The 24881-nt window shown below is 38.8% G+C and overlaps 1 protein-coding gene and 1 long non-coding RNA gene across 2 annotated transcripts; one reads left to right on the top strand and one right to left on the bottom strand.

Moving 5' to 3' along the window:
- The first annotated feature begins 602 nt into the window (after positions 1–602).
- On the top strand, positions 603–23929 carry TMEM38A (transmembrane protein 38A). The gene is made up of 6 exons (XM_074305847.1): positions 603–1008; positions 15279–15435; positions 16379–16563; positions 18378–18465; positions 20090–20207; positions 22242–23929. The coding sequence occupies exons 1-6, from the start codon at positions 885–887 to the stop codon at positions 22467–22469; spliced, it is 900 nt and encodes a 299-aa protein (XP_074161948.1). The 5' UTR covers positions 603–884; the 3' UTR covers positions 22470–23929.
- On the bottom strand, positions 7069–14235 carry LOC141563986 (uncharacterized). Its single transcript, XR_012488552.1, has 3 exons — positions 13949–14235; positions 13796–13825; positions 7069–7471 (listed from the first exon to the last, which is right to left on the bottom strand). It is a non-coding gene; the product is annotated as an uncharacterized LOC141563986 (long non-coding RNA).
- Positions 23930–24881: the final 952 nt, after the last annotated feature.

The following is a 24881-nucleotide window of genomic DNA, read 5'->3' as shown; positions in this document are numbered from 1 at the left end:
TACGTAGAGGTAAGTTCCCCGAGGGACTTGCTTCAGCTTGTCCTTTTCTTCTGGATCTGAGAGGAGAAATAGGAAGCACATGAGGCTTCAGGGTGATGGACATTGAACTAGAAGGGACCTCAGAAAGTCACTTAGTCCAGTACTCATTTTACAGATGAGTAAACTGAGATCCAGGGAAGTTAGATGACTGCCTCTGGACTCATGTAGGTTAGCTGTCTTCAAGTATCTGAATGGTTGTCCTGGGGGAGAAGAATTAGACTTATTTTGATTGACATTTGAGAATTGGGGAGACGTTGTTGAGAAATCTTGGGCTAGCCATAGAGAAGACCTTCCAACCTTTCCAAAGTTGGAAGGAGCCTCCACTGATTAGCGAGTCTCTCTCCCCCACCCTCTCCCGTGGTGGTCTTCAAAGGCGAGGCTACTTGCCTGTGTGTCAGAGAGGGATCCTTGGGCAACTTTAAATTGGACCATAAGGCTCCCATCTAGCCGGCGTTGGGGCGTGGGGGATTTCGGGATTCTTTGACCTGAGAAATCCTGCAAGCCTGGCAGCTGATTGCAGGGGCGGGCAGTGGCTAAGGGAAGAAGATAGCCGCTGGGAGGCTGGTGGAGCGCTTCCCACGTGTGAACTGGAGTTCTTGGAGCTGGGGACATCGGACGGAGCTCCGCTGCCAGTAGCACCGCTGCCAGCTCCCTGCCGGACTCGGAGTGCCGCGGTTGCCCAGCCCAGAGGGAGGGGTCTCTGAGGCTCTAGTGCACCTGTCGGCACAAGGGGGAGGAGAAGGAGGAGGAGGCGGGGGCACTGCTAGGCTCGGGCACATCCCGCCTCTGCCCCATTCGGCGGGCAGCCTGGGCACCGGGGCTCTCGGGGACCACTACCGGGAGACATGGAGCTGCTGTCGGCCCTGAGCCTGGGCGAGCTGGCGCTCAGCTTCTCCCGGGTGCCCCTCTTCCCGGTCTTTGACCTTAGTTACTTCATCGTTTCCATCCTGTATCTCAAGTACGAGCCAGGTCAGTCCCGATCGGGAGGGGGCTGGGGGCTGGGGGCACTTGAGTCCAGGGAGAGGGAACCCTGCGGGGCCGCGTCTGACGCAAATCCCCCCCCCCATTCTTCAGACCTCTACACTGCCCCCCTCCCCACCTCCCTAGCTACCCCCACTCCACTCCTCGGGTGCCCTTGGCGAGGTGAACCCGCAGCTGTTATGTCTATATAAGGCCGCTCAAGGAGAAAAGGGCTGCCGGAAAATTGACACCGCACCCCTCCCCCATCCCTCTCGGGGGCTAGGTTTCCGGGAGACCCTCTGCTGTGACCCACTGAATCTGGGCCACGGAATCGACCCTGCCGGGTCCAGCTCGCCTCAGACTTAGCGGAAGGGTCCCATCTTCCCCGCAGGTGGCCAGATTTCTGCACATAGGCTCTCCCTAATGGCTACAGACCCGTTAAAGAGTATCGGACCAAGAGCTATAAGACCCGAGTTCTAGTTCTGGCTCTGAAACTAGTTAGCTTCGTGGCCCAGGGGAAATCATTTAAAACCGTTTGAGCTTCTTCTGTCAAACGGGGCCACGATTGTGCCTAACCTAGTTCTTGCGGATCTGGGAAGATTAGATGAAATTACGGAACTGAGGATTTTTTAATTCAACGGCTGCTCCTCTGATCAGTTAGGCCAGGCGTCACTTTACAGAGAAGGAAACTGAGGCCCCTGGAGGAGAAGCGCCGCTAATAAGTCAACAGCTGGAATTTGAACCTAGGCCTTTTTGCCTCCAAATTCCACTTCTTTATAACAGGGATCCAACCAAAATGTCACCTCCCCCATCTACCCAGAGAACAGCGCACTATTCAGTTCTGCTGGTCTTGTGGCTCCAAAGGTGTTATTTTTATCAGTGTTGATTATTCTTTCAGCGCCACCATTCCTGCAGGGCTGCACTTTTCTTTTACAAACAAGGAAACAGAACGCCATTGGAGACCCCAAGGCTATATTACTGGGCAGGGACCACCTGGATTCCATTCTTGTACTTTCCACCCTGCTTTTCTACCACGTGAGCCGGAAAAGTGCTTTTGAAACCTGAAAGAGTTGGGGGGAAGGGGAGGGGGAAGGAGCTGATGCTTTAAAAGCTGTTACTAGGAAACATTTATTTTGCAAAGCAAAATAGGAATAGCTTTGTACTAAGATTGGAGCATTTGTTTCCTGTTCAAAATGCTGGTAGCTTGGTTGCTGTAGACCTAGCTCACCCTTCTCTGAGAAAAAGGGAACATGGAGAAAAAGGAAACCTTCTTTAGAAACTGTTAAGTTTTAGACTAGGTGATCTTTGAGCTACTTCTCATTCTGATAGTCTAAATTATGTTTCAATGTTCCTTTGAGTTCTGAATTCCTCCCAGTTTCTATATCATATGTTCCTTCCAGCCCTTACCTTCAGTGATCTGAAGTCTCTAATTTTTGACATTCTATGTTCTAAAGTCCCTTCCAGTTCTGACAATTTGTGAGTTTCTATATATTTTTTTAAATCCTATTTAAAAAATGAGAGATGTGGCCACTAAGAGTAAAACACTTTCTGGAAGGACTTTGAGTAGAAATTTTGAAAAGATTTTTTCATCTTAGAGGAAGGAGGGAACCATGAGGTTGGCCTGCCTTACATTTAGACTTGGACTGATTTTTATAGTGTTTTTTCCTTCTCTTGGGGATAAATGATCCCAAGTCTGCATATTCAAGTCAGGACCTGAGAGCTTTGAAAAACCTACAGAGGAAACCACCAGCATAGAGAGAAACTAGCCAGTTAGTATCCAATTCTGCAGGCTGTGGGAACTATTTTAGATATATGCTATCATAAGTATCATGAGGGAGCTTACTCCTTAGAATTAAGAGAACTCCAGGCTTGAATCTTTTATTAGCCGTACCTCAGTTTCTTCCTCTATGAGATGGAAATAATAATACCTTTTGGGTTGGTTGTTAGGAAAACAAATTAGTTCATTGCTGGTATGTATTTTATGTAACCTCCAGTGTGTGATAGGTTTGTTTTTAAATTTGCAGTATCAGTGCTTGGAAATGGCAAAGTTTCTTGCAACATTTTTGCCCAGAAATTTTTGGTTGCTTGCATTTTTTTTGAATTCCAATTACTTAATAATTCTGATTTGGAGTCAAGAAAATCTACTATGTGATCTTTCTCACTTACTGTATGATCTTTTAGCAAGTCACTAGACCACTCTAAACCTCATTTTCTCATCTCTGTAATGAACCTGATAATTCTTGTTCTCTCTCTGTGTTCTCTGTTTTGCACTTTGGAACAATAAATTATTATAGAGATGGGAGTGATTGAATTTTTCTAGGTCTATTATCACTCCAGCTGAGCTAGAGATTGAGCTGAACTCAATACCTTCCCTAAATACAAGAAGGTTTCCCCAAAAAATGTACATAAGTCACAAATGAAGGAGAATTCTTAATATTTATATACAAGATATTCTTATAATTTCTGAAGCTACAGACTGAAGCTGTAATGCAACTAGATAGCACCTAAATTAATTATTTCAATCCATTATTTAAGTTATAATTTCTTCAAATACATAACAAACCTTTTGTGTTCTATGTTTTAAGGGTCTTCCTCTCTCAAAAAGCCCAAGGTACCTTCTAGTTTTGATATTGTGAGTTTCAAGGTCTGATATCTCTGTGTTTTGCGATTCTAATTTGTCCCTTGGTGTCCCTATCAAAGTTAACTCCTGAGCTTGACCCAAGATGTTAAGTTTTAGGTTTTAAGAGCTGCCTATCTTGTAACCTAGAATGCAGTTTTCTGTGAATGGTTGTGATTCTTAAGGACAGTCAAGCCATACCAGGAGTAGGACAGGAAGTATAAAGGTTTCCAAAAGAATGTCTGGGGGAAATCACTAGCTACTCAGTAAATACATAATGCTTCAATATATTTGTATGCCCTTTCATTACTTCACATTGTTGTTAATAATAATCATAGAGTGCATGTACATAGCCGCTTAAGATTTGCAAAGCCTTTTACGAGTATTATCTCATTTAAGCCTCACAATAAGCTTGGAAGATAGATGCTGTTATAATTTTCATTTTACAGATGAGCAAACTGAAGTAGACAGAAGTAAATGATTTCCCCAAGGCCATATAACTAGTTATGTGTCTAAGGTCAGATTTGAACTCAGGTCTTACTGAGGTTCAGGGTTCTGTCCACTTAAGGTTTACAAAGTGTTCTTTCCTTATAGCAATTATGTGAAATATGTAGCATATGTATTATTATGCCCATTTTAAAGATGAGAAAACTCAGAAAAGGGGAAGTGTCTTAGCTATGATCATATGGTCATGGGAGTAGATCTTGGGAGTAGAAGGCAGACAAAGATTCTTTTTATTAATGCAAGGAGAGTGTGAGTGTATATATGCGTATGTTTTCACCTTTTTAGTGATCTTGACCACTGATGAAGACTCTAGAACCATTATTGGACTGATGCTTTTAAAGGATTAAAATGAAATACATAGGATTATGAGGGAAATTAATTATTTTAAAAGAAGATTATCAAAATATTAAAAACTGCAAGTTCATGGACCCTAGGTCCAAATCCCCTACATTAGACTTTGCTAGTCTTTGCTTGGAGCTTCCTAAGGTTGTTATTATGCCAGATTAGTAGGGAGCCCAAGAGGTTGCAGGTAGAGGATGGTTTTTGAGGCACTGAAATTGTCTTTATTTGTGGAGAGTTTAATCTGTGAAGGGCCAGAGGCTGCTCAACTGAAAACTGCCTATCTGCCTGCTCACATGTCTGCCTGGCTAGCCTGTCCAATCTCCTGCCTACCTGCCCACTTCTGCGGTCAGGACAAGTGGTATGAAGAACCCCTGGCCTGGGATTCAGAACAATGAATCTTAGCTCTGTTCCTTATTGCCCTTGCCACTTACAATTCAAGTCATATTGTTTCTCTGAACCTCAGTTTCCTCATCTGTGAAATTAGGGAATTTAGCCTAGCTATTCTCTGGAACTCTCTTCCAGTTCTTAAGAACTTCATAAGCTTAAGAAATGAATGGGTTTAGGAAATTTGGGGTGTGGGAAGTCCCTCTACTAGCACAGATGGCATTTTGTCTCTGATTTTGTAGATAAATCCACTGTCTGATCATATGAAAATTAAATAATTTTCTAGAATTGCATAAAAAGTCTGCAAAAAATTTAGACCCATGATTTCTGGATTGTAAGCCCAATGCTCCATGATGCCTGATATCTCTAAGCCTCTTGAAATGGGGGTAATAATTCCAGAATTATTAATAATATGATTATTAAAGGACATGATGGGAACAATAGCCAAAAAACAGGAATAATCTCACAACTTCTTACCCATTATAGCTGCCCCAGAGTGGAAGGGGCTGCCAAGGAAGGGAGTGGGTTTCTTTTCCCTAGAGGTTGTCAAGTTAATGCTGAATGATTCCTTAGATGGGATATTGCTGAGAAGGATTCCTAGGCAGGTACAAAACAGACCAGTGACTTCTGAGGAACCTATCCATGCTGCCTTGAGCATCATGAAATTCTGGGAGGCACTATGGGAATGTAAATGATGATAATTGACATTTATATAATGCTCTCTGGTTCATAAGGGTTTTGCTCACAGCACCCCTTTCTCTTTTTGGACCTCACTACCACCTTGGGGCAGGCCCTCATCATCTCATGTTTGGAATATTGCATTAGCTGCTGATAGGTCTGCCTACCTCAAGTCTCTCTCACTCCAATCCAGCCTCCATTCTAATACTTAAACTTTTTCCACTTGCGATCCCATTTCACTAGAGAAATTTTTATGTGACTCTGGGTATATCAGTATATGAAATAGATGTACAAATCAAACATTTACCGGTAAACCATAATTTTGTAATTCCATTCAGTTATGTGATCCCATATGGGTAGCAAATCACAGTCCAAGAAGCTTTCCTTCATTCAGCCACTAAAATGATTTTCCCAAAGCACAGACTTAACCAAATCTCCTTATCCCTACTCAGTGAATTCCAGTGGTTCCCTATTGTCTTTGTTCAAATATAAAATCTTTATTTTTATTTATTTTTTATATTTATATTCATTATAAAATTCAGATCCCTTCATGACCTGCTCCTTCTTCTAGTTTTCTTACACTTTACCCCCACAGATTCTTGGGTCCAGGGACACTGGCTTCCTTTCCTACAACATCCCTCTCCCAACTCCAAGTGTTTTCTCTTACTAGTTGTTCCTCACATCTAGAATACTCTTCCTCCTCATCTCTGTCTCCTAGTTTCCCTGGTTTCCTTCAAATCCCAGATAAAATCCACCTTCTACAAGAAGTCTGTCCTGACTCTCTTTCCCTCCCCTCCCCTCAATACTAGCTCCTTCTCTCAGTGATTATCCCCAATTTGTCCTCTTTATAGTTTATTTGCTCAATACTTGTTTACTTGTCTGCATGTTGTCTTTACCAGTTAGACTGGGCTCCTTGAGACTATTGCCTTTCTTAGTACAATACTTGGCACATAGTAGGTGCATAATAAATATTTGTTGATTGACAGACATAACATCATAATGCCCTAATAAAAATAAGCTAGCATTTATATAATATTTTAAAGTTAGTAAATCCCTTTCCATTTATTATCTCATTTGATCCCACAATGACCTTGTGAGGTAGATGCTATTATTATCTCCATTTTGCAGATGAGGACATTGAGACAGAAATGTAAGTGGATTTGTTCAGTTCAATTAGTATCTAAGGCAGGGTTTGAACTCAAGACTTCCTGACTCCATTGGTGACATCACTTAGCTTCCTTGAGGAGAGGGGAAGTAAGGAGGAAGAACATTCCAGGCATGGGGGATGGTTGCCACCTCCAAAGCACAGAAATGGAGTCCTGTATTCTATAATATGGAGTAGAACTTTTTTTATTTTTTTTTTTTTTAATTTTTTATTTTTTTTTTTTTATTTTATATATATATATATTTTTTATAATATTATCCCTTGTATTCATTTTTCCCAATTACCCCCCCTCCCTTTATTCCCTCCCCCCGACGACAGGCAATACCATACATTTTACATGTGTTACAATATAGTCTAAGTACAATACATGTGTGTGAATATCATTTTCTTGTTGCACAATAAACATTAGAATCCGAAGGTACATGCAACCTGGGCAGACAGATATTAGTGCTAACAATTTACATTCCCCTCCCAGTGTTTCTTCTCTGGGTGTATCTACCTCTGTCCATCATTGATCAACTGGAAGTGAGTTGGATCTTCTTTATGTTGAAGGAGTAGAACTTTTTTTCAGAGGCAGCATAATCTAGTGCAGTGGTCCTCAAACTTTTTAAATAGGGGACCAGTTCACTGTCTCTCAGACTGTTGGAGGGCCGGACTACAGTAAAAACAAAAGCTCAACTCTATCTACGCTCCTCAGCCCATTTGCCATAACCCAGTAGGCCACATAAATGTCCTCAGTGGGCTGCCTCTGGCCCACTGGCTGTAGTTTGAGAACCTCTGATCTAGTGGGAAGAAAAACAAGATTGGAAATTAGGAAATCTGAATCTGAATCTCTGCCCTTAAGTCCTGGGTGACTTTACTTCTTCATCTGTGAAAAAAAAAAAAAAAAATTATGGAAGCAAATTAAATAATCAAAATAGCAGCAGAAAGAACGCTTGTTTGTGGCAAAGAATTGGAAAAGGAGGGGCTGAACAAGCTGTGGTACATAAAAGTAATGGAATATTATTGTTCTATAAAAAATGATGAACAAGCTGATTATAGAAAAGCCTGGAAAGATTTACATGAACTGATGCTCAGCAGAACAAACAGAACCAGGAATAAATACATTGTATACAGTAACAGGCAAGAATGTGCTTGGTTCTTCTCAGTAGTTCAATGATCCAAAGCAATCTCAATAGACTTTGGACAGAAAATGCCATCTGCATCCAGAAAAAGATCTAAGGAGACAAAATATAATCAATATATAGCATGTGTTCATTTCTTTTTTCTGGTTTTTTTTTCCTCTCACCCATGATTTTTCCCTTTTGCTTGAATTTCTCTCTCCCAATATGATTCATAAAATAATATGTATTAAAAATGAATAAACTTATTACAATAAAGAGAATTAAAAAAAAAAAAGAATACTTGTTTGGCAATCAGATGGTTCAAATCTCACTTCTAGATTTAGTGTGACATTCAGTAAGTTCTGATCAACTTTAGTCTCAGTTTCTTCATCAGTATGGTAAGGGCTGAGGGAAAGGGAAAGGGCAGAGTAGAGCATGATCTAGATGGCTTATGATTTGTTTTTTTAGTCTATACCTAGAATTCTAGGGTGTCCAAAGACCCTCCCAGCTTTAAATCTATGGTCATTTTTAACTAGGGAAAATTTCTTTCATTTTTCCTAAGTTAATTATTTTTATAGGAATTTTTATAAAAAACCCAACCAAACACTTTTTAACTAGGGAAAATTTCTTTCATTTTTCCTAAGTTAATTATTTTTATAGGAATTTTTATAAAAAACCCAACCAAACACTTTTTAAAAAATCATTTTTGAATTCCAAATTTTTTCCTTTCCCTCCCCCTTCTTTGAGAAGATAAGCACTTTGGTATGGACTATACATGTACAGTCACACAAAATATTGTCCATATTTCAAAAGAGAACACAAGCCAAAAAAATAAAGAAAATAAAAAAGTATGTTCCAATTGGCATTCAAATTCCATTAGTTCTTTCTTTGGAGGTGGATAACATTTTTCATAAACCCTTTGGAATTGTCCTGTATACATTATATTATAGTATTGCTGAGAATAGCTAAGTCATTCACAGCTAATCATTGCACAGTATTGCTGTTACAATGATTTCCTGGCTACCAGATAAATTTCTAATGAATTCTTTAAGCCATTCCTTTTGGCCTTCAGAATGCAGGCTTCACATCCCCCACTGCTCTGCCTTTTGTCTCTATCTGGGACCACAGGCCCTCTGATCTGTGGACCAGGGGGCTAATTTGGAAAGCTGTGCATCCAGTGCTGGTCAAGAGGCAGCCATATGTTCAAATCAAGCCAATACTTGATATATCTCAAGCTTTTCTCCCTGAAGCACTATAAGAAATTTTAAAAGAAAGAAAGAATAGAATTTAAATGTTCTTTCTGCTAAGACAAAAGCTGCCAACCCTCAGGTTCAAGATTGTAGACTTTTCTTTCTGAGGGGAGATGGTAAAAAATGTACTGAGCTAAGACACTGGAAAGAATGGCATCCCAAGAAGTTATTTTTAGATGGGTCTGGATGGTGTGGGGAGGAGGAAAGAGAGAAGGTATCAATTTCTGAAAAACATGAGCTTGTTCCTCCTCCCAGACTGACTGCCACCACCTGTTGTAAGGAGGATTTAATGCTTGGCTGCTGGGGGGATTGGAATAAATGCCCAGAGTGGAAAGATTGTAGGTCCATGAGATGGTGAGAACATTTTCATCTCAAGAGCAGAGGTTTGTTCATTTTCAAGGAGGAGGGGACCCTAAACAATCTTGAGAGGCTACAATATCAGAATTAAATTTTTAAAAGAATTATTATTAAATTTTGTTTTCAGTACATCATACAAAACTCAGTCTGCTCTTTCCCAGATCCCTGGAAACTTGCAATTCTAATTAGATTTGAGCTGATCAGCCAATCAACCAACATTTGTCATGCTTCTGCTAAATGCTTAGTGTTTTGCAAATCTGTGGGATTGCTGGAGGAGAATAAAACAGTCCCTACCTTCTAGGTGGTTTACATTCAATTGAAGAAAACGGTGTGTGTATCTTTTTTTTTTTTTTAATTAAAGCTTTTTATTTTCAAAACATTCACACAAATAATTTTTCAACATCCACCCTTGCATAGCTTTGTGTTTCAGACCTTCTCCTCCTTCCCCCCATCCCCTCCTCTCAATGGCAAGCAATCCAACATGTTAGTGTATATCTTTTTTAAAAATTCAAAATTCATAATGTAAACAGGAACAATTTTTTTTAAAAACCCACTGTTTTGGCCCTTTACAACTAGGCCCATTCCTCCTTTTTCAGTTTTCTTCACACCACTTCTCCCCTTCCCCAACCTTACCCCCTCCAATCCCAATGACACTGATCTTGCTGGTTTGCCATCTCCAGACATCTAGTGTTACTTTCTCTTTATTAATTTCTCTCTATTCTTTCTAATAATTAATTTTGTCCTAATTAATTAAACTTCCTACTTATCTCTTTTAATAATTTTCTGTTTATCTTGTTTGTACAAAGTTGTTTGCACATTGTCTCCCTATTAAGAGAGTAAATGCTTTGAGAGCAGGGAATGATTTTTGCCTTTCTTTGTATCCCCAGCACTTAGCATCACACTTGGTCCCTCATAGGTGTTTACTGTCTGACTGAAAGTCAATTTGTAGCATCAGGAAAGGCCTCTTGGAAGAAATGAAGCTTGCTTTAAGTCTTGAGGGCCCTAGAATATTCATTAAATAAACATTTATTAAGTACCTAATACATACCAGTAACTGTACTTAGTGCTAGAGATAGTAAGAAAGGCTGAAAACTGAAGTCCCTGCCTGTAAGTTTACAAATTAACAGAGGAAGAAAACTATAGTATAAACAAGCTAGTTGGGGGGGGGGGGGAGAGAAGAATTAATTAACTGAGAAAAGACACTAGAGGAATATGGAAAGATTTCCTGCAGAAGAAGGGATTTTAGTGGAGGCTTGATGGAAATCAGGTGATGGAGATGAAGAGAACATTCAAGACATGGGGGACAGCCACAGAAAATGTCCAGAGCTGAGAAATGGAGTATCTTATTTCTGGAACAACCAAGAGGCCATTTTCCTGGTTCTAAAAGGATATGTCAAGGAGTAAAGTATAAGAAGACTGGAAAGGTGGGGTAGAGGAAATTATGAAAGACTAAATGAATGCTAAACAAAGGATTTTGTATTTGATCCTCGAGGGCAATAGGGAGCCATTGGAGTTTGAGTAGGAGAGTGACCTGTGCTTTGGGGAAAATCACTTTGGCCAATGAATGGAAGGTAGATTGAAATGAGGAGAAATGAATGCAGGATGATGGGATTCTACCCCACTGTAGTGGCAGTATTATGGAGAGAAGGGGGAATATTGGGGAGATTTAGCAAAAATAAAATCAACAGGCCTTAACAATAAATTGTCTCAGTTTCTTCATATATAAAATGGGAATGAGATCATCTACCTTGCTAGATTGTTGTGAAAATTAAATGAGATAATAATTGTACAGCAAGAATGTGTGATGATCAATTATGAAAGACTTGATTCTTCTCAGTGGACCAAAGCAATCTTAATAGACTCTGAATAGAAAATGCCATCTGCATCCAGAAAAAGAATGTCTTATGGAGATTAAATGTAAATCAACATATGCTAGATTCATTTCTTTTTTCTGTTTTGTTTTTCTCTCACATGATTTTTAACTTTTGCTCTGATTTTTCTCTTTCAATATGATTCATAAAGCAATGTGTATTAAAAATAAATAAAATTTTTTTTAAAAATGAGATATTTGTGAAACCTTTTGTAAACTCAAAATCTATTATTAATAACTACATAATAGTACAAGGTTACTTTTTTTCAAATCCATTGCACTGGGGTATCTCTGAAAGGAGTATGTTAATAATTATTATTATCATAATTATAATAATACTCTTTTGCTTGTGTAGTATGTTGTCTATTGTACTATTGTCACCATATTATACTTGTAAATATTATACTTGTAAACAGTTTTTTTTTAGCAAAAGTGTAATTACACATACCTCTATTAAATTCCATCTTGTTACATTTAGCTTAGTTTTTCTATCCTATCAAGTACTTTTGCAAACCTTGACTCTGTCATCTAGTGTGTTAGCTGTCTTTCTCAGTGAGAACCAAGTGCAAATCTCATGCAGATTTGATAAACACGCTTATTTAAGTAACACAAAACCAGGAAAAGATTTGTTGAGCACTTCACTGAAGACCTCCTTCCAAATTGAAATTAAACTATACTATTTAAATCTGGTCATTGAGCCATTTCTAAATCTATCAAGTTTTTTTTTTTTTTTTTTTAAGCCCACTTTTTTCCACCTTTCCACAAGAAGAATTTGAGCTACTTTATTAATTACTTTGCAAAATCTAGGCAAATGCTAAGTACAGCATCCTTTCCCCTTTCCTATCTAATGCTTTAATACTACTTTCAAAATGGAAGCAAAATTAAATTATTGCCTGTTTTTTTTTTTAATTTCTTTTTTTCATTACGAACTTGAACAAATATTTTCTTTGTAAAAAAAAAAAAAAAAAAAAAGCAACCAGAAAATGAGAATTGTATTTGAAACTATAGAGCTCTATTACATACAAATTTTTAAAAACATATATTAAATTTAGAATGAAACACTGTCCAACTTGTCTGCATGTCCCTAGTGAACCTCCCTCTTCTCTCTTAATATTTCCACCTCTCCTCTATCTCTCTTTTCTCCTCTTCTGATGCTTAATTGTGAGTTCCACTAGGGAACTTTTCTTCTTCCTTATTAATTGCTAAACCCGCTTTCCTTGCTAACTCCTCTTGGAATTTCAACCAGCTCTTAACAGCATAATAAAATCTTAGCCCCTTGGGGACAAAAAAAAAAAGGGAAAAAAAAACAGTCCCATTAGTCTTTCCAACTGAAGCAAGAGATCCCTTTTTCTACTGAGTTACATTTTACTTTCTTCTTCCAACATCTTACCCCATTATACTCCCTGAAGATTCAGAAAATCAGGAAAAAATAGTGGTTACCTGCCATTCTGCTCCATCTGTCTCCACCCCTGGCTATATTTAACTTCTCACCTCAACTCCTTGTCAAGTGCTGCAGCCCGTTGCATACTTCTTGGCTTAACTTCTCTTGCCTAACTTGATTTTTTTTTTTTTTTTTTTCTTTTTGAACCTGTACTTACTTACCATTCTTTCAACCTGGAAAACCCCTTTCTGTGTCACCACCCCAGCTTTCATCCATTCAAAGATCTGTCTTTCTCTGTTCATTTTCTTCACCTTTTCCAAAATCTGGTTCTAAAGTAGCTTTCTTCAGGAATTTGTCCACCCAAACGCTCACTTTTCTTTATTTCACACCCTCTAAGGATATACATATCTAACATGTACTATATTACTGAGCATGAGCCTAGACTCCTTTTCTCCAGTGGTTTCCTTTTTCATTTCCCCAATGAGATTTACATTTCCCTAGGAATAAGAACTCTGCTTTCCTTATAGATTCATAGACTGTTGGAGCTGGAGTGTACCCTGGAAGTCAACTGGTCCAACCATGATCTATTTTACTAAAGAAGAAACTGAGGTCCAGGGAAGGAAGTAATTTCACTAGCACAAAACTAGTGAAAGAGAAAAGATTAAAAACAATTTTTTTTTTTTTTTTTTTTAGTATTTTAATTTGTTATTTATTTTGGACATTATTTTTTAAGTTTTAAGTTCCAAATTCTCTCTCCTTCCTTTCTACCCCTCACTTACTAGGAAGGCAAGCAATGTATCAGCCATAAAGTGAAATCACATAAAACATATTTTCCATTTCACATTTAAAAACAAGTAAGACAAATAAAGAAGGTGAGAAATATTTCAATTGACACTGCGAGTTCATCAATTTTCTCTCTGGAGGGGGATAGCAGTTTTTTCATTTTGAGTCCTTTGGAGTGGAACAGACAAGATTCAAACTTGTTTTTTTTTCCTTTCCAGGTACCCAGTATAGTGTTCTATTAGTAGTAAACTCTGACTTGCTAATGAATGAATGAAACAGTAAAGAAGTGGATGAATGAGATGTAGAAAGAATAAATGAGTGAATGAATAAATCAAATTAACAAGTATTTATTAAGCACTTACCGTGGACAGGCATTCTGCTAAATGCTGGGCCTGAAGATAAATAAATAGATACATAAATGGTTAAAAAAATAAAAGGCATAAAAACAATCCTTGCATTCTAGGAGCTCATAGTCTAATTGAAGAAAGACATTATGTAAACAATAATGGACAAACCTGCTAAAGACTAGATAAACTGGAGATAATCTCTGAGGGAAGAGATTAAATCACTGAGATTAAGTATTGCTGAGAAGGAGGTTTTACCGAAGGTAGAATTTTAGCTGAGACTTGAAGGAAGCCAGAGAAGACAGTAAGTAGAGATATGGAGGAAGAGAATTGTAGGCATGGGGGACAGTCAGTGAAAATGCCCAGAATGGAGAAATGGAATGTGGGAGGAACAGCAAAGCCAGTGTCCCTGGATTACAGAACATGTTCAGGCAATAAGGTATAAGACTGGAAAGATAGGAAAGGGCCAGGCTTTGAAAAGCTTTAAAAGCTAAATAGAAGATTTTATGTTTGAAAACCTATGTCTAAAGAGAATAAAATCATGCATATCCTTTGATCTAACAACACTACTACTAGGCTTGAATCCTCAAAAAGATTTTTTAAAAAAGAAAAGGGACCTATCTGTACAAAAATATTTATAGCAGCTCTTTTCTCAGGGCAAAGAATTGGAAATTGAGGGGATGTTCATTAATTGAGGGAATGACTGAATAAATTGTGGTATGTGATTATATGGAATATTATTTTTGCATAAAAAATGATGAATAGGATGCTCTCAGAAAAATCTGGAAAGTCTTTAAGCAAAGTGAAATGTACCATGTACAAAATAATAACAATATTGTGAAATGATTAGCTGTGAATGACTTTGACTATTCTCAGCAATACAATGATTAAAGACTACTCTGAAGAACTTATGATGAAGAATTCTGTCCACACCCAGAGAAAGAACTCATTGTATCTGAATGCAGATTGAGACATGATCTGTGGGTTTTTTTCCAACATAATTTTTATGGAAAGTTTTGCATAACTTCACATGGGCCTTCTTAAGGAAAGGGGGAGGAAGGGAGAGAATCTAGAACTCAAAAGCTTAAAAAACATGAAATTTTTTTACTTATAACTGGGGAAAATAAAAACATAAAAAAAAAAGATTTTATATTTGATCACAGAGGGAATAGGAAGCCACTATAATGTACTGAATAGAGACATCATATGGTCAGACCTGCCCTTTAAGAAAATCATTTGGACTGCTGATTGGCAGCTGACCTGAAGGAGAGAGAGAATTGAGACAGGAGGAACTTAAGCGTCAATGAATGAAAATTATTAATGAATGAAAGAATGAATGAGTGGATAGAAGGATAAATTATATTAGTAATGAAAGATGGATGAATATCCCATTCAAATAAATGAGGAAGTTTTTTTGGGGGTGGTTGAGTTGGGCATCTGAGCTCCCTAGACTCACTAGGGCCATCAGACCTAGATGACCATCACAAGGATGCTTTTGCAGGTGCTGTGGAATTATCCCGGCGGAGCCCTGTGGCCTCATGGATCTGTGCCATGCTTTATTGCTTTGGGAGTTACATCCTGGCTGATCTTCTGCTTGGGGAAGCCCCGATCGATTATTTCAGCAATAACTCCAGTGTACTCCTGGCTTCAGCAGTTTGGTAAGCCTTCCTTTGGAAATAGATCTTGCTTGAATAAGAGGGAAGGCTGGCCATAATGTGCATGTAGCTCTTCCCAGAGCTATCACCCAGGCAATCCTTGAATGTTAACTAACAAAGGATGGCAGAGATGAGAGGGCTCATACCCATACATCATGAGCAGAGAGAACGAGATAGTATAGAGACTCAAGAGATGCTACTTGAATTGAGCTGAGCCTTAAAGGAAGCTTTTGTTGTTGTTTTTCAGTTGTCTCACTCTTTGTGAATTCCATTTGGGATTTCCCTGGGAATTTGAGGGAAATCCCATTTGAGATTTTCTTGACAAATATATTAAAGTGGTTTGTTATTTCCTTTTCTAGTCCATTTTAGAGATAAGGAGACTGGGGTAAACAGGGTGAACTGACTTGCCCAAGGTCACAAATCCAATAAGAGTCTGAGATCAGATTTGAACTCATGAAAATGAATCTTCCAGGTTGGGCACTGTAACCCACAGTGCCATTTACCTAAAGGAGGGCTAGGTTTTTGATAAATGAGGAAAATGACGGGAGACATTACAGTTGGAGGAAGGAGAATGAGCAAAGGTATATAAATAGGAAAAAATAAAGTTATGTCAAGTAATAATGAGAGAAAATGCCAGGCTAAAAAACCTGAAATTATTAGAAGGCAATGAATGGCACTGGTAAACTCTTGAACAAAGGAGTAATCTTATAAAAAAGATAAACTTGATTATGGGGAGTATGCAAGGCAGGGGTGGAAGGGGAAGATGCTGTAAACAAGAGAATGTCTTCTCTTTCTCTTCCAGCTCTCACATTTACTTCAATAAATTGACATAATTCGATTTAAAGCTAATCATATTCCTTACTGTTCAGATTGACATGAGAAGGGTTAGGGGGGAGTGAGAATAGGTTTGATGTCTTTCAAATGTTGAATGCTGCCTTCCTTGCAGGTACATGATTTTCTTCTGCCCCATGAATCTCTTTTATAAATGTGTCAGTTTCCTACCCGTGAAGCTCATTTTTGTGGCAATGAAGGAGGTGGTAAGAGTACGAAAGATTGCAGTTGGGATCCATCATGCCCATCACCACTATCATCATGGGTGGTTCATCATGATTGCCACAGGGTGGGTCAAAGGTAAGTCCACTGGGCATGCCATGGAACCCCTCCCATCACACTTGAAGCTATAAGTGGGCAATTCCAAGGGGGACCATCACATTCAGAACAGCCAACTGTTCTATAGAATAGTAGTGTTCTTATCTTCTTTTAAAAAATGAATTAGATACTTTATTGATATTGTTTTTAAAAAATTATAGTTGAATTATTTTCTGATGACTTCCCCTATTATTGGACCCTTTCTTATGACAAAGAATTACAATCAGGCAAAACAAATCAGTAAAATGGTCATATCTGACTATGTATCTCTGTTAATCCTCTAAAATCTTTATTGGTCACTGACTACAACAGTCAGTTCTATCTTTCAGTGTTTTTCTTTTATGTTATTGTAGTTACTGTGTAAATAGTATTCTTCAAAAGACTCACAGTTTTGTTGGGTCTAATATAGAAGGCAAACTGTTCCACATCACTTGGTAATCAACCTTCTGGTGATTCAGTTATTCAATAACTACTTAAACACCTATCAGGTGTTGTGCTAGACACTGGGGATACTAAGACAGAAATAACAGTACCTACCTTCAAGGTGCTTCTTTTCTGCTGGGAAAAAGCAAACAAGTAAGCACATACAAAATATAAACAATGACAAGTTTCTTTGTATTGATTTAGGTGGACCATTTGGACCATATTGCCCATCTCTACATATGAAGCCTATCCCTCTGTGGAGGTTTTCCTACTTCTTTAGTTTCATGGGCATAATCTTTTGGGGGAAAAAAAAAATTGTGGTTTTTTTTTTTTTTTTTCAATTAACAAAAAAAAATTACCTACATTCAATCTATTCCAACCCCTCTCCACCATACACATACACATATAAAACACTAGTCACAAATATGTATAGTTGAGCCAAACAAATTTCTATCAAGTCATGTCCAGAAAGTAATATTTTCATTCTGACCTCTGAGTTCATTGCCTCTCTTTCATTGCATAGATAGTATAATTCATCATCAGTTCTTTGGATTTGTGGTTGGTCCTTGCGTTCATCAAAATTTTTTAAGTCTTTTAAAGTTGTTGTTTGTCTTGACAGTTATTGTTATTGTCTAAATTGTTTTCCTGGTTCTTCTCCCTTTACTCTGCATCAGTTCATATAAATCTTCCCAGGTTTCTCTGGAATTATCCCTTTCCTCATCTCCCTGGCATAGTCTTGAAGAACTTTGGGCAAGCCCCAGGAAATGATGAGGCATGAAGAAGGACCTTGTTAAAGAATAATATCCGAAAGTCTCATATTTATATTGTGATGGCAAAGGAGAAAAGGGTACTTGGTTTGGGAAGTGCCTAGATGATTATTAGAATGATAGGGTGGTTGATTAATAATCTATTTCTGAAATATGTGTAAATTGAGACATCTCCATTTCAAGTGTTCTTACATACTATTTGTAGTAGAGTCTTCCAAGCTCTTCTTGGTCTGATCAACCATAACAAGATGCATTATATGTTGATCATAAAATAGTGATGTCAATTTGATCCTCTTCCCTTATGAAGGACAACAACCAATTCAATCAATGGTCATGGTTGTATTGATTTGATCTTGTATTAGAATATGATTAGTTGTCTGGGAGCTACAGAGGAGTTTTCAGGAGGGAAGGGATCAAAGTTACCAAGGAAGACTTCGGGGAGGAAGTGGCACCCAAATGGGGACCTTTCAAATAAAAGGATTTCAGTAGACAGAGATGTGGGCGGGGAGTCTGATCCAGGCAGGTGTTGGGAGACACTCCTTTTGGAAGAGAAGGCAGGACTATTGTCACATTCTGGAAGTGGTCTAACATTTTACTGTTGCACAGGTTCAGGTGTGGCGCTGATGTCCAACTTTGAGCAGCTGCTCCGTGGAGTCTGGAAGCCAGAGACAAATGAGATTCTCCACATGTCCTTGTAAGTCATTGATATTGTTCGGCACTTCCTCTTTCACAGTCAAGATGTTAGGAAATCCAAGTTATTACCGTTTTTATGGATGAGGAATCTGAGCCCAAACAAGTCAGCCACTTTGTCTGAGGTTATCATCAGAGTTTCGGGGGTCTCTGGGTCTTTAAGTTACAGTCAGAGTCATCCTCAGAGTCTTGAGAGGGTCTCCAGGTCTTTAAGTTACAGTCAGTTTCTCTCTGCCTAGATTAGATGCCTGTGTGAAAAAATGAAAATGAGTGAAGTGTCCAGACACTTAATAAATTCTGATTGAATTGAATTGAACTCAGATCAGCTCTATCTACCTCTGGATCACAGGCAGGTAGCTGGGGAGTCTTGTTCACTGAATCCTGAAGTAGAAGTCAGAAAGAGCTGAATTTGAATTCTGCCTCTGATACCGGTCATGTGATCCTGTTGTAAATCACTTAACCTCCTATTCCCATAAAATGGGATTGTTGTGAGGATCAACTGAGATAACATCTATAAGAGCCTCATAAATTTGCCTCTTAAATGCTACTCTGTCCCTGCTTGAAGAAATCTGAGAGTTCTAGAGCCTTCATTTCAGAGTGTTGAAATGCCTCATGCTTGGTAAAGGCTGGATTGGAGAAGGCTGTCCTGTTACACAGAAAGCACCAAGGGGCATGGGATGTGCCTAGTGCAATTGTATGAGGGCCCCACTCCAAGAACATGAGATGAAATGCAGCCGTCTCCAATTACGTTCCAGCTGAGGGAGGACACGGGGACTCACCACGGTTGGAAAGGAATTTAGAAAATAGAACATAGAATATCATGGCTGGGAGGCAAAAGGAGCTTTGTATTTTGCTAGGTATTGGACCAAGTGCTTTACAAATATCTTATTTGATTCTCAAAACAACTCAAAGACATAGGTGCTATTATTATCCAGATTTACAGTTGAGGAAACTGAGGCAAGACAGAGAGTAAGTGATCTGCCCAGGCTCACACAGCCAGGAAGTGTTAGAGGCTAGATTTGAATTCCAGTCTTGCTGTCTTCAGGTTAGCACTCTCTTATTCCACTGTGGTCTAGAGCACTGAGTGTCAGAGCTGGGAGGGCCCTTAGAACACAGCATGTCAGAGCTAGGAGGGTCATTAGAACACAGGAGGTCAGAGCTGGGAGGGCCCTTAGAACAGGGAATGTCAGAGCTAGGAGGGTCATTAGAACACAGGATGTCAGAGCTGGGAGGGACCTTGGAATGTAGGACAGGGAACTCTTAGAACAGAATATTAGAGCTGGATTAGACCTGATACAGCTCCTTCATTTTATTGATGAGAAAACTACAGAGAGTTGACATTCAATGTTCTAAGTTACTGTTTATTTCTAGTGTTCAATATTCTCTGTCTGATGTGTTCTAGTTCTAAAGTTGTTTTTTTTTTTTGTTGTTGTTGTTGTTTTGGTGTTTTTTTGTTTTGTTTTGTTTTGTTTTGTCTTGGACTGAAGTCCTCTGCCTGACTGAGGTGGAGGAAGGGGAGTGGTAGGATGGTAGGGTAAGGGAAAGGGGACCAGCACACTGAGACTACACTGTGGATGCTGGGATGCTTTCTGTATCTAATAAAGCCCTGGCTCTTATTTCTTTTCTAGTCCAACCAAAGCCAGCTTATATGGAGCCATTCTTTTCACCCTTCAGCAGACCCGCTGGCTTCCCATTTCTAAAGCTAATCTCATCTTCTTCTGTACCCTGTTCATGGTATCTTGTAAGGTAAGAGGCTGGTGGGGATGCTATAAAGTGACTACGATAACCCGATGATTAGAGAATTCTTTCTCTGCAAGTAGCAAGAACCCTAATCTGAACAACAACTAGGAATCCTGGCCCCTGGGAAGATTCGATTTTGGAAAGGTACATTAAGAATTAGAGGCAGGGTCTTTTGCCTTACTGGGAGAGCAGTTAGATGATTTAATAGACAGAACCCTGGGCCTGGAATCAGGAAGACCTAAGTTCAAATGCTGCCACATATTCATACAAGTTGTATGACTTTAACATCTACCTGCCTTAGTTTCCTCATCTATAAAATGGGAACAATAATTGCATCTACCTCCCAGGGTGGTTGTGAAGATAAAATGAGAGAAAACTTGTAGCAAACGTTAAAGCACCATGTATTTGATATTATCTATTGTTATTATTAAACATATCCCTCTTAGCCTTCAAGGAATCTATGCTCTAGCAGAGGACACAATTCTTACACACATGAAATTGACTCTACAAATAAGGATATATTCCATAAGTCTTCAGACATGCTTTATGATTGTTAAGTACTGTAGGAAGCTAAAAAAGAAAACAATCACTAAGTATCTGTTTTGATCACCAAGTATCTATTTTTATTTAAATGCATAAAACATTTTAACAATCTTTCAGCCCCTTCTATGGAACTCAAGATTCCTTGTTGGTTATTTTCATTCAATTTTCCTTTTATGTAATTAGTCACTGTGCCAGGAACTATGCTAGATACCCGATCTACAAAGACAAAAAATGAAATAGCCTCTGCTCTCAAGGAATTTCTATTCAGTAGGAAGAGACTACGTTTAAATAAATAAGTGCATACATAATGTATGGATGGGGTCTGAACTGTGTTCATCCAGGTGAGAAAAGTTCTTCTCAAGTGCTGATTGGTACCTTCTGCATGAAAATTGCCCAGAGCCCTGAAATTTCTTTTTATTTTCTTTTCCTTAACTAAATTTAAATTTCTTTTTATTTATTTCTTTTTTTATTAATTTTATAATTTCTTTAACTTTTTTTCTTAATTACATGTAAACAAACATTTTAAGTATATTTTTATTTTTTATTATTATAGCTTTTTATTTACAAGATATATGCATAGATAATTTTTCAGCATTTGACTCTTGCAAAACCTTCTGTTCCAACTTTTTTCCTCCTTTCCCCCCACCTCCTTCCCCTAGATGTCAGGTAGTCCAATACATGTTAAATATGTTTAACATACTTTTAAAATATTTTTAGTTCTAAATTCTGTTCCTCTTCTCTTTCTTCCTTGAGAAAGCAAGCAATTTGATAAAAATTATGCATGCATAATTGTGTTAAACATTTCCACCTTAACCATCTTGCCAAAGAAAATGCATATCAAAAAATAATAATAGTAAAGGAAATTTTAAAAAAAAGTGGACTTTAATCTGCAGTCAAACCTCATCAGTTACTTAAATAAACTTGCTAATTTGATGTGATTGGTTGTTCTGCTCAGGGGAAAGTGTTTTTTGTTTAAATCTTCAAACCATATAGCTAAAAGAGACTCTATTTCTTTTATTGTAACCCTTTCCCTTTCTTTTTTTCCTCTGTGGGTTTCATAACATTTTGCTCTGAGGAGAGTGAAGCTCTTGTGGGCTCACTTAAATAAACTTACTAATTTGGTATGATTGGTTGTGTTGCTCAGAGGAGTGTTTTTTATTTAAATCTTCAAACTATATAGCAAAAGAGGCTCCATTTCTTTCATTGTAACCCTTCCCCTTTCTTTTTTTCCTTTGTGTGTTTCATAATATTCTGCTCTGAGGAGAGGGGAGCTCTTGTGGGCCCATTTAGCAGAGGAATGGAATATTGACTGGGGACAAAACACTGAATTCTATAAAAGGAAGGGAGAGGTATGGAGGGAGGTCCTATGAGATTGGCTGCCTAGAAATTTTCTGCTATGGCTTATTCTTCAGTTCCAGTAACCTAAAATGACCTCCAAATCATATTCCTCTATCTCTCCTCCTCTTTCTCCTCCCCTTCTCCCATTCCCTATCACAGGTGTTCCTGACAGCTACACATTCTCATGCGTCCCCATTTGACACTATCGAGGGCTTCATCTGTCCTGTGCTCTTTGGTTCTGCCTGGGGGGGCCATGGGGACCATCACCATGATGACCACGATGTCCACGGGGGCCCATCTTCCCTTCATGGCCCTCAGCCTCCAGCCAAATCAAAGGAGGAGCTGAATGAAGGCTCCAGAAAAAGAAAGGCCAAGAAGGCAGAGTAAATGAAGAATCTGCCCCATGTGACTGGTGGCCAAAGAGAGAGTCACTTCTGAGCTGCATGAGAAATATACCCATGTCACCCGAGCCCTGACAGGCTCTATCCTAGACTTGTACAAGGGAGAAGGAATCTAAGCGACTGCCCATTGTGCCTCTATTATTTCCATCAGGGACCCCTATTTTCAGGGGCTTGCCCATGAGGTATGGAAAGCCCTTATAGGCTCAAAGGGAGAATTCTAGCCCAAAGCCAGCCATCTTGCTAGGAGGCTTTTTCTCTCTCTCTCTTTTTTTTTCCTCCCTTTAAAGAAAAGCTATTTTGGGAAATCGTTTTAAGTTACTGTGGGAATCCAGGAACGTGATTCTGCCTGATGTCTCTTTAGGATTCCTGGCATTTGAAAACTCCTTTTTATTTTAGATTAATTTGTTTTGAATCCAAGAATGAAAGAGCAAGGGAGGAAAAAAAAAAACAAAAACACCTTAAGATGATTGGGCTCATAATAGTGTCTTTTTGAATTGACGTATGAGAAAGAAAAATAACTTGAACTTTGAGAAGGGAACTCGATGGCTAAGTATCCTATCCAAGCTGGAGAGAAATCTATGGCCTGTTACTTCTGAGCCAGACCTGGAGCTGCTCATTCACTTTAGACCCAGGTTAGTTTTCAGAGAATTCTTTTTTGGGAATATCTGGGGGACTAAGATTTCCCAGATGGCCAATGTTAATGCTAATGACTTTTGATGTTCTCTTAGATTTCCCTGAAAACTTAGGATCAGAATGGAATTTGAGCTGATTTTTAATTGAGCTTTTTGATTAATCAAGAAGCTTGGCATCCACTCAGCATGTCTCTCTTGGGTCAGCTGGCATATATGAGGAGATGGGAAAAGCAAATTCCCCAGTCTTAGATAGCACATTATGTCACTGTGTCCTCCCCACTCTAGCCTTTGGCTAGTTCGGCTAGATCATAGTTAAGTTCTGATCCTGGCTTTGGGAAGCTCCTGAGGCTTTTCCAAGTCAGGTTCTTGGGCTGGGGGAATGATATTCCCATCCAAACTCCCTGAATCTCCTGAAACTGAGCACCAACGGGGTAATAAGCAAGCTGAGGCTGCTGGGACCCTAAGCTGCTCATCTAGAACTGAACCTATAACTGTGGAGGATGCAGTCTGTCTTTTGTCATTTAAATGGAAGGTTTTTAGGCCCAACACCATGGCTGGGATATTATTAGAAGACCTAATATTGGGAGAAATTCTAGGATTAAATAGGTCAATTGCAGTGAGTTTGGGAAGTGCCTTAGCCCAGGTGAATTGCCTCCCCCTACTCCCTACTGTGAAGTCAGGCAGCAGGGTCTGATGTCGCCTCTTTTAATAGCATCATGTTTTGACAAACCTGTTCCTGGATGACTATAAAGGGCTCCATGTAAGGGGGTGATGTTTTATAGACAAGCCACAGAATAAAAGCATTGTGAGGTAATTTAGAAGCTTCCCTCCCTTCTTCCCAGATCTTTTCACATTTCAGGTCCAAGGAAGTCAGAAGACAAGGAGAAGATGATGTCACCTTTGGGCTTATTTTATTTATTTTCCAGGTGTGTGTGTGTGTGTGTGTGTGTGTGTGTGTGTGTGATATACACATTAAAGATATCCAACTAACTCCCATCACTAGTGAACCTGAGAACTACTCCCATCATCTAAGAGGAATCTTATGAGTTTCTGATATTCCTTATTAAGGCTCTCTCAGTGTTTATTTTGTGTAGTAGCCTAGCCAAGAACAAGAAACACATTTTAGGTTTCTTTATTTGTAAAAAAAAAAAAAAAAAAAAAAAAATTTAAAATGAGGCTGTTGTATTGTATGACCTTCACAGTCTTATAGAGCTCTCTATCTGTATCATATATCTATGGACCCTATTGTGTGGGAAGGTAGCGACCACTGGAACAATCACTGAGTACAGTAAAAAGATTACTTCTTTCTCATGAGAAAGGGAGCATAATCTCTGACACACAAAGCATGGTTTGAGAGAGAAAGACACATAGCCAGGATAGAAGTAGTCCCTCTAGCTCTTTTTCTCATTGCCTGGGGTTTCTAAAGAGCAGTTTCTAAAAATGTGAGATAAGAAAATCTCATTTAGGTTATCAAATGCTTAAAAGGGTAGATTGTTTTCCACTCAGTATAGCTCCATTCTAGAAAGGGAAGATAACAGTGAAAAGCTGGGGCAAAGAATAAAAGATTATTTTCAAATCTCAGGGTAGGGTACCACCCTTGAATACAAAACCCTGTCCCGGCCCCAAGTAGCTTACAATCTTACAATCTTGGGAAGAGATAACCTCTACCCCTGACTTCCCTCCAACGTCCCCGTGAGTTTTAACCTTCCAATTCAAATCCCCTTTCTCCAATTTAATTTTCATAATTGTGGAAACCAAATAAATGC

This window comes from Sminthopsis crassicaudata, chromosome 1 (genome assembly GCF_048593235.1).
Source record: "Sminthopsis crassicaudata isolate SCR6 chromosome 1, ASM4859323v1, whole genome shotgun sequence".
Classification (NCBI taxonomy): domain Eukaryota; kingdom Metazoa; phylum Chordata; class Mammalia; order Dasyuromorphia; family Dasyuridae; genus Sminthopsis; species Sminthopsis crassicaudata.
This window is presented reverse-complemented; position numbering and strand designations above follow the sequence as displayed.